The sequence below is a fragment of the Quercus lobata genome, chromosome 5, assembly GCF_001633185.2.
Source record: "Quercus lobata isolate SW786 chromosome 5, ValleyOak3.0 Primary Assembly, whole genome shotgun sequence".
NCBI classification, from domain to species: Eukaryota; Viridiplantae; Streptophyta; class Magnoliopsida; order Fagales; family Fagaceae; genus Quercus; species Quercus lobata.
In genome coordinates this window covers 63,794,235-63,804,805 of record NC_044908.1, presented here as the reverse complement: position 1 = coordinate 63,804,805, position 10,571 = coordinate 63,794,235, and the positions used below count along the sequence as shown (strand labels likewise).

The following is a 10,571-nucleotide window of genomic DNA, read 5'->3' as shown; positions in this document are numbered from 1 at the left end:
TGAATTATGATATAATTTATGCGTATTCAAACAAATTTGGAGAGAAACAATTGCATATCAAATACATTTTTTCTTCTCATTAATATCCCTCTCATTTTCTCAGCATTTTTCTCTCAACTTAATGATTAAAAAAATCAAATTTTCTATTTTATTAAAAAAATTCAAAAAATGTTTTATTAATTTTATTGGATTTTTGTAACTTAAAAAATTCAAAAATACCAAAACTACATCGTATTGAGACACTTAATGATAAGCACTCTAACAGAAGTTGACAAAATAACTATATTAAAAACAAATAGAAGTTATAGTATTGAAATGAAAAAAAATTAAAAGTTACATAACTAAATTAATTTTTAGACAAAATTAGAGAGTACATTTGTAAATTAGTCATAATAATTAAATATTTGTTGAAGTAATATGTTTATATTTTTAATTATATTAATCTAACCACTGCGCGTCCTTGGTGCGGTGTTATATGAATAAAAAAATGTCAAATGTATTAATAGGGCAAATTCATGTATTTATTCTTGTGTATTATTTTCAAATTGATGCAGAACCTATGTGGTATTTAATATTTTTTTTAGAGAGTTTTAACTTATGACTTCTGTTCCTGATGATAGTTCTTTATCATCAAACTAAGACATCAATCAGTTTTTGGTGTAAGTAAGAATTGAACTTCAAATTTTTTATTCAACTATCAAAGACTTTACCAATTAAACTAACTGAAACCCATGTGTGGTACTTAATAATTATATTGTCACCAAAAGCCTTGTAGTTGAATTGACAACTTCTCATGCACAAAGTGCTTGGGGGTCTGGAGGGAAAGGGTTCGAACTATGGGGTTAACAGCATGTTATAATTATCTCTCAAAAGAAAATAAATAAATAAATATATTGTCAAACAATATTGATTAATCTATATTGTACAAGAGTGTCTTTATATGGAGGAGACAATAGAGCAATTGGCTTAACCTTTGTTGATACCCATTTTCGCGACACATTTCGTACAAGCCCGATTCAAGCAAGCCCGACTTTCTTGTGAGCTCAATTCATGTATTATATTATATTTTATTCTTTTAAGCATGACCCAAGCCCATGCAACTTATGGGAAAATTGAGGAAGTGCGATTTGGAGGGTACGGGTCGGTTCCTTTCGGATCTTTTGCATAAACCCAGCCCATGCGTGCTACCAAGTGGGCAAGGGACACTGGTAGCACCTCAGGCTCATGGAGAAGGTCTTGTATCCAAAATTTTCACCCCAAAACAGCTTTTATGCTCTAGGTGACTGTGGCCCAAAGTTTCTGTCCGAACCCTTTTTTTTCCTTTAAAAATGGTTGGCTCTCATTGGCCAACTTCAGCTGCTAGCTCTCATCTAGTTGAGCCTCCCAATGGTCTGAAACAACTGAAAATGAGGAGCAATGAGGGTTTAGTCAAGCATTTCCCTTAATGATGATAAAAGTAATCCTTCCTTTTATCCAAACAAAAGCAAACCTGAAAATTACTACTTACTTAACACCTTGGGGTCCAAAGCCTTTTCTGTTGACCAAAAACCAGTCACTTAGAGCACCCCAAACTCAATATAAATTCCACAATCAGATTCAAAACCAAGGGAGCAACACCCAAGCTTAAGACAAGAGTCTTTCTTTAACTAAAACACAACCAAGCCACGTTCTACCTAAGGACCTGAAACTTCAGAGCAAAAACCCATTTAGCCAGCCAACAATCTCACAATTCCGAAGCTTGAGGGTGGAAATATGGGTACAAGGGAACCTTCCCTCTCTTCCTCACGACCTCCCTCAATTTCCTCTTCTGTGTGACTGTAGGTCGAAATTTCAGACCTATTAAACCACATTTTCCCTATAGACCTGAAACTTCGGAGCAAAAACCCACTGAGTCAAGAGACATTCTCACAATTCTGAACCTTAGGGGTTGAAATATGGGTACAGGGGAACCTTCCCTCTCTTCCTCATGACCTTCCTCAATTTCTTCTTCTGTGTGACTGTGGGTCGAAGTTTCAGACTTGTTATGTTTTTATGCTTTTTTCGGCACTTTCATTATTAGCATTTTGATTTTCTCTTATCAAAGTACCATTAGCCTTTTGTTCATTATACATTTGGAATTTTAGACTTCTAAAGAACCCAAGGGGAGATTTGGGCCTTTCTCACATTTTCGGCCATTGTCGCAAAAACGTCCCTGACAACCTTCTAGCCGTTGCTCTTGCACAGGTTTCTTCTTCATTCATTTCGAATCTTTCTTCCTTTTGTAAGAGTAGTTAATTTTGTTTTTCTTCACTGTTATCATTGAATTTTTAAGGACATGTGTGACAATATAATTACCACCGCACACTCTTAGTGTGATTGTCACTTCACAAGTATTAGTACTTGTGAGGTGTGGGGGGCAGGGGTTGGGGTTCAAGTCTTCAGGAGGGAGCTTCACACACATATACACTTAGATTAAGTTAGAGTAGAATTCTATCTTGTAAAAAAAAAAAAAAAAAAAAAGACAATATAATTATATAGGCAAAAATGCAAAACTGACCCTCTAACTTTCACTTTTTTTCATTTTAGTCCTCTAACTTTCAGTTTTGTCAATTCAGTCCTCTAACTTTCAATTTTTGTCAATGCAGGATTCTGTTAAACCCCAGTTAAGACTGCTGTTAACTTTCAATTTTTTTTTTTAGTTTCGAAATTAAAAGAAAAAAAAGAAAAATCTGTAAAAAATAAATAAATAAAAACATTTAAGTGGAACGACGACGTCATTCCCCTTACCTAAAATCAAAACCGAGGATCACACCATATTGCAAGTGAATGGCATCAGACTGCATCACCACGTGATCCTAAAAGCTTTCAATCTCTCTGTTGCTACAATCTAGTGGGATCTACAATTTGATGAACCCACCTCCCAACAGAAAAAGTAATAAAGATGCTAAAATAAAAAAAATAAAAAACGTGTTCCCCTTTTGAAAAGTGAAAACCAGGTGATTCCTTGGTTTTGATTTCAGGTTGTCGTTCACCTTAAATTTTTTTTTTTTTCAAATTTTTTTCTTTTAATTCCAAAAAAAATAAATAAATAAATAAAAAACACTAAAAGTTAACAACAGCCCAATTATGGAGTTTAACGGAATCCTGCATTGACAAAAATTGAAAGTTAGAGGACTGAATTGACAAAACTGAAAGTTAGAGGACTGAAATGAAAAAGAGTGAAAGTTAGATGGTCAGTTTTGCATTTTTGCCAATTATATATTATGAAACACATAGGTTCCACATTAATTTTATTTCAAATGAAATTGATTGTAATATATATAGTATCTCTAACCTTTTCCAAAACTATATATTCTGGCTCATTAATCTATATATATAATAATAGGTGAAGCAGAGAGAAACTCAAATTGCAATTCCAAATTAGAACTCTAATTTTGTGCCATGTGTCTATATCTATGTGGCAATCAGTTCATAATTATCCTTCCAATTGTTCAATTAGAATCTGAAATTGAAGTTGAATTTTGCTCCATGTGACTAGATGTTTATGAGCTCATTCTCATTAAAACCACTTCTATGTATTGGGTCAAGTGAGTTATTGTGCTAATTAAGTTTTTCTTGATTTTGCAGTCAAACCGTGAAAACCAAAGAGGCTATTGGTTTGAGTTTGAATTGTGCTTTTGGTATATGTGTTTGTGGATTTGAAGCTATGGGCAATCCCAAGTCCCAGAGGGTGGAGAAGGAGGTAGTGGTCTTGGTGTTACCACGTGGAAACTAAAAAAGATTGATGCCTTAACCTATCTCAAGGCGGTGAAGGACATGTGAAGGTTTTGGAGTGAATGCAAAGTTGGCTTCTTATGATGACAAAGATACCTTAAAGAGTGAGTCAACAGTTGAATTTCTAGGTCCTCCACAAAATAAGGTTGAATTTCAAGAAGCTATTAGCTTTGTGAACAAGATAAAGGTGAAGATATTGTTTTGCCTTGTTGAATTTCAACTGCAAATGTTGGTTCCTTGCAGTTTAATGTTGAATTTTTTTTTTTCTTTTTTTTGGGTACAGAAACGCTTTCAAAATGATGAACATGTTTATAAAGCATTCCAAGACATTATGAATGTGTGCCAGAAGGAGCACAAGGGCATAACAATTAAGGCCTTCTAAAGTTTTCTTATTCATGTAACTTTCAGTAGTCTTAGTGGGCTGGATTTTAATATTCTTAGTGGTTTTTGTTTTACAATTTTCAGGTTGCAACTCTTTTTGATGATCATCCAGATTTGCTTGATGATTTTTCAAGATTTTGGGTTGATTTTTATTAATTTAGGTATTTGGGTTATTGGTTTAGATTAAGCTTGAATGACGAAGAAATAAAGGGCATGATCAAAGACGTTGGAAGCCCATTTAGCTTAGGGTTGACAGCCATTGAAGGTATTGCCAAGAAACAAGGAATTTTCTTTGCTTAAACGTGGTTTGGTTGTCATCCTATGTGATGTTCTTTTCTTCTTCTTCTTCTTAGTTCAATTCATTCTCTGAATTTTATTTATTTATTTTTTAATCATTTGTTTTTTAATTCCTTTTGATTTTGGTGTCTTTTTTTTTTTTTTTTCCTTTAAATTTTCATATCTACTAGTTTGGTTGTCAATGTTAACTTTCTAATTTAATGAATACTCCAAACTGGATTGAGTATTGCACGCCAACTATTTGATTTGTATTACCCTTTTCTTATTATAATTATGATTGTTGTTTGGAATGTAAAATTGTATTATTTTATTTTTCTATTTGTCTACAGGGGACAAGAACGAGGCACTCCATACATATAGCAGAACTCTTGCAAATGTCTATTTCTACCCTCTTTTGTGAAACTTTATTTCTTCTGCCGTCGCACCGCCAGAGCCATTATTAGGTAGGTTCCTTTGACTCTCTGTTGATTCAATTTTAATATCATTTATCATTGATTTATTTCAAGTATAGATTCCCTATGAGATCTCGACTGCAATCTTTGTTAATGTTTCTTTATTTATTTCTAGGTTTGTATGTGGATAGGCCAAGCCTTTGAGGCAACCCAAAGTCCAAGAAGAATGGGTACAGTTAGGTCTATTTTTCCCTTTATTGAAATCCCTTTCAATTTGTGTTTCAAAGTTTGTAGTTTTAATGGATTGGTACTTTGGGTATCTATCTACTTATTACAATAACTTCATTTCTTTTGCATATAAAGTTTTCGGCTTTATTTAATATTTCAACTCTATCATATTATGTATCAATTATTTACACTTTTACAGAATCCTCATACGTACGGTTAATACTTTAATTTTTTTTTTCATTGTACTTTTTATTTTTGCATCTATATTCTAGCACAATTGGTTCTCTCTTTTATGTAGAAAGATGTGGCGGGTGATGTTGAGGGCAAAGGCAAAGAAAATGAAGACCTAGACAATTCATTGCAAAATAGGTATGTTCCTAAATTCTCGATAGTGTATTATAATGAAACTTGAGTTCTTTTAGCAAAAATAGTATCAACAGATTGGTAATTGACTTAAAAATTTGCATTCATGATTTATGTTAGAAAAGCATTAGATTTAATAGATGACTTGGTCAATTAGGAATCACACCAAAGCTCTAAGTGTTGCTACTCACACTAGGTGAATATTGAACATTATTCAAATTATTTATTTATCTTTGTGTGTGTGTGTGTGTTACATTGGTGTTTCAACATTTGTTAGTAGTACTATATGCTTACAACAAAGTTATTTTTTGTGTTTGATTTACTTAAAAGATATGTAACTATAAACCTCTATCATTATTATTATTTTTGATGAACTATAAACCTCTATCATAAAAGTTTAGTGGTTTGTCATGCACATTAGAATGTCTAATTATCAAGAATTAGGTAGAGTGGGAAGAGTTAATCACCATGTAGTTTGCATTGCTCTATACTAGAAGAAGGATTTCAATTTGGTTATATACATGTTGCTTTAAAGAATATAAGTTGCAATTAAATTTTTGTTGCATGATCATTTACTTTAATAATGATATCTTGATTGTGGATGCAAGCTAATGATAATTTGGTATTGCATGCTTTCTTGACATTTGGTTTTGATCGATACTAATTTCTATGTTCATTAATTCTTGAGCATATGGTGGTTGTTTTAGTGAGGAATAATGGTTAATTATGCATTGAACTTAATTCACAGCGATCTATACTACCAGACATTAAGTACATTTCTGTTGTGAATTGATGTGGACTTGCCGATCAGATATGCATGACATCATAATTCAGCTTCCAAATCGGTTTGTAACAAAATTGCAATAGAACTTATAATACCTAGAGCAATTTTCATGTGAATTGGAATTACAAGAGAAGACATATTATATGAGTTTGTAATAATACTATTAATACTGAATAGAGATGAGTCAAAAGGGACAATTCTTTATAAAGGTTGCCTTTTAATATATTTTCTTGATGGTTTATATATTATCTAAATTATAGACCTATTATCTTGTCATTATGTAATCATTGTGTTCATTTTTTGTGTTAGGTTTCATCAAACTCTTGACAAATTCGGTGCTATAACTATTTTTTATAGTGATATTTTGGATTCACTATATTTCAGATGGCTTATTAGAAATAGGCCCTCAAAGATTAAGAACAAATGTCCCATCATAATATTATTTACAACAAACCCTTGATGAATATCCTCCTCAATGTACTGACTTGACTTTGAAGATTAGTCCCAAATGTTTAGACAATGATGTTATACCAACTCATTTGGATATATTTGCACTATTTCCTAAATGATTTCAACTGTAATAAATTGTTATTATTTGTTTCCCCTTATTTCTAAGTAAGTAATGATGTCAAAGTAAGTCAAGTTTTAATTGCTTTGAAGATATTGCATTTTTGCATGCAAAATAGAGAAGCATCCTAGAGAATTCCCTTCATTCAAACTCATTTGAACACAATGGAAGTAATAAAAGTGGTGGTTGCTCATTTCATATGTTCCTCCAAATGGTCCATTGGAGAATGGAAGTACATACGTGATGTGAAAACTGAATTAAGGTACAAGCCATTTCATATAAGGTTTGCTGGCTTGCTCGACTGAAATTGTGCTTAATTATCATCTCCTCTTCCCCCTCCTCCTTTCATCTGCTCTATCTTACCCCGCCACTCATTCTCATCAACAACTTCCATCTGTACATAAATATCATTTTCAAACCACAAATATGTAACAAATAATATATATATATATACTGTTAAGTTTTGTTAATGGAATTTTCTGGTTAATAATATGAATTTAGACTTAACTGAGTCTTTTAAATATGAATAAACTCATGATTAATAATATATCCATTCTCATGCGGTAGCACAGGTTACATACTAGTTTTAGTAATTAACACAAACAACGACTAAGCCTATGAGTTAGTAATGTATTCAGTACTCTTGGATTCTGTCAATTAGTGGAGAAATTATACAGTTCTCATGGTGGACCACGTCATTTGTCCACCATTCAATTAAAAGACTCCCACCTATTTAAAATTGTTAAGTCAATATTCAGTTTTTATTTAAAACTCTACAATTTTAAACAAGTGAGGAGTCTTTTACTGGAATGGTAGACCACATCACTTGTCCACCATGACCACCTTATCATTTCTCCAATTAGTGGCCAATATATTCTAGAAGAACATCGGACCGTCATTGATACGGCACAAGAGTTAGCATGAACAATTCTGGCAACACACATGAATGATATGACAACAGTTCCTTAAATTTTCTCTTCTTTTGATATCACCAACTTTCTGATTTCAAATTGAAAGAAATTCCCCTTACCGAGATTGCCAGAAAGCAAAATCTCGTTCCTATTTACTCCAAACTTTTATTACTCTCAACCGTCCCCTACCCCATAATCTCCTATATAAAGGTCCTCCATGTCCATGCAACACAAACTCAGAAGTCATACATAGGAGGGAAAGAGAAGAGAGAGAGAGAGAGATGGCGAATTGGTGTGTGATTTTTGTGCTAGTCCTAGTGGTAGTAGTACATGCAAATGCACGTACCGTGCCCAGTGGTGATGTTGGTCACGATGACCAAACACTACAAGTGCATGCTACTGCACCAGTGGCAGAATCACCAAATGGCGGCACAGCCCTTAAAGATAAGAAGAACTTTATTTACGGTGGTGTTGGTGGGTTTGCAGGGGTGGGTGGCTATGTTGGGGCTGCAGGTTTGCCACTCCTTGGTGGCGTCGGTGGGATTGGCAAATATGGTGGAATTGGTGGGGCTGGAGGGATAGGTGGCTTCACTGGCATTGGTGGTGGTGCAGGTGGTCTAGGTGGTCTCGGTGGTGTAGGTGGTTTAGGTGGTGCAGGTGGTGTAGGTGGTTTAGGTGGTGCAGGTGGTGTAGGTGGTGCAGGTGGTGCAGGTGGTGCAGCCGGGGCTGGGGTTGGTGGTGCTGGTGGCTTAGGTGGTGGAACTGGCGGTGTTGGCGGTATTGGCGGTGTCGGTGGTGGAATAGGCGGAATTGCTGGGCATTCAACTCCTTAATAAGTTAGCTAGCTAGCCTGCTAGTTTTTGCTTTATTTTGATTCTCCTTGATTTGGGAAGCTGGTCTTGGTTCTGGTGGTTTATGTTGCCTTTTTCTTTTTGTTCTTACTTTGGTTGTTAGAAGCCTCTTATATATATGAGAGGTCCGATGATTTTCAGTTGTATTTGTTGTTGTGTTTCCTATTTTGCATGTTTGAATGATTATTGTATCCGTGGTTGAATCAATTTGGAAATTATGTGATTCAGTTTCTGGCTCTTTTATTTGATGTTTCAAGTGTTGCCAAAAGTTATCCCTCTTCCTCATCATGCATGCAAATTAAACGTGGCCCTCTTATCCTTTTTGGGTGCTTACATAACATTGAGTGTGGATTTAGATATCGTTTATTTTGCTGAAAATTGAAAACAATAAAAAAATATTTTCTGGTTACTGTTTATTGACCTATTTGCACTGTTCATGAGACAATAGGTGTTGATTAAAAAAAAAAAAAAAAAAAGGCAAATGCAACAAATGCATACGTGATCCAAACGGAGCCCAAGTGTCTATTTATGAACAACCTATTTAGTTATTTGTTGAAATTTTAATTTTTTTTACCTAAAGTGTACTAAAAAAAAGTGAGAAAAATAAATTTTAAAAAATTATACATAAACGTTAAAAACTGAGTCTAAACAAACGGTTTAAATCTAGTTTGAAATTGATTGGTTATAAACAGCAGAAAAAGGGCCAGTCACCTATGCATTATGGTTGATAATTAATTAGAAATGGATTTTTTTTTCTTTTTTTTTGGGGTGTTGGGGGGTAGATCATGTAGAACGCTTAAAGGACAATCAAAATGTACAATTATTTTCCCCTAAAACGCTTTAAAAACACGAGAGGGGAAAGACCAAGCCAGAGCCATTAGCCACTACTAACCCAACAAATTTTACAGTCTAGAAATTTTTCTACTAAGAATGTCTATATCTGAGAAAATCTAATGCAGCTCCCACAAAGGTGATTCATTTTCCTTTTATATTTCAGCACATTATTAACACACATCTTTAAGTCACGTCCTACAATAATGTTTGTTAGCCCTAGGTTAATTCTTTGCTACCAATATATATTAAGGCATATCTGATAGCTAGCCATGGCCTCGATCTGCCAGACTGCCACTACTGTGCTACATATTTGGGGATTTGGTTTCGCCTATCCTTGCAATGCTTTGCCATTCCAGTCTTTTAGAACAACAGCAAAAACAGCTGTATCTGTCTGCACCGATCGAAGCACCACAATTAAGTTTGAAGACATCATTAATTTGGAGGTGTAGCTACTCCATCAACCTACACATGAATTATATTGCATTGTTATTTTTACACTCCTTTCTTGTGTTGAGATGATGAAATTAATTGGTTGGAATTCTCGCTGGTGTCTCCCATAAATTTACTTTATAGTTGGACTCCTAAGCATGCAACTATGCAAGAGACTGTCCTCTTAATTATTCTGAAATCATCAAAGTTTTCTCGTGCTCCAATAAATTCACTTTATAAATGGACCCTTTAACATGCAATAGACTATCCACTTAATTAATTATTCTGAATTCAGATATCAAAGTTTTCTAATGCTCCAATATATTCACTTTATAATATAATTGGATTCTTACACGTACAAGAGACTTTCCACTTAGCTTAGTTAGTTATGTTTGTTTCGGCGAGAATATTTTCAAGAAATTGAGTCATTTTTAAAAATATATATTTTATAAAATTATTTCATTTTTTTTTATATTTAGTAGTAACCTTAAATGAGTTGAAAAATATTTTAAAATTTTAATTTCTTTTATTTAACTTATTGTGAGATGTTTTCCAACAAGATTTAGGGGAAAAAATTCTCTAAAAATAAATCACACTTTTTAATTAACTAAAAATAATTTTTCATTAATTTTTTTATTACAAAATACTAAAAAACACGGAAACTATCTTATATCTCCATTGAAACAAAGAGAGAGAGTGTGTGTTAGTTATTGTGAAACCAAAAAGTTTTATCATGAACAGTATGTTCCAGTGAAGATCATGAATATCAAGCAAGAATAG

General features: G+C 33.5%; 1 protein-coding gene across 1 annotated transcript; it reads left to right on the top strand.

The window, feature by feature from the left end:
- The first annotated feature begins 7,958 nt into the window (after positions 1-7,958).
- Positions 7,959-8,510, top strand: LOC115990933 (glycine-rich protein 23). The gene has a single exon (XM_031114700.1). It carries the CDS (start codon positions 7,959-7,961, stop codon positions 8,508-8,510), a length of 552 nt encoding a protein of 183 aa, XP_030970560.1.
- The last annotated feature ends 2,061 nt before the right edge of the window (positions 8,511-10,571 follow it).

What these genes read in the sequence shown, in the direction of transcription:
- LOC115990933 (XM_031114700.1), top strand. Translation starts at nt 7,959, where the DNA reads ATGGCGAATTGGTGTGTGATTTTTGTGCTAGTCCTAGTGGTAGTAGTA.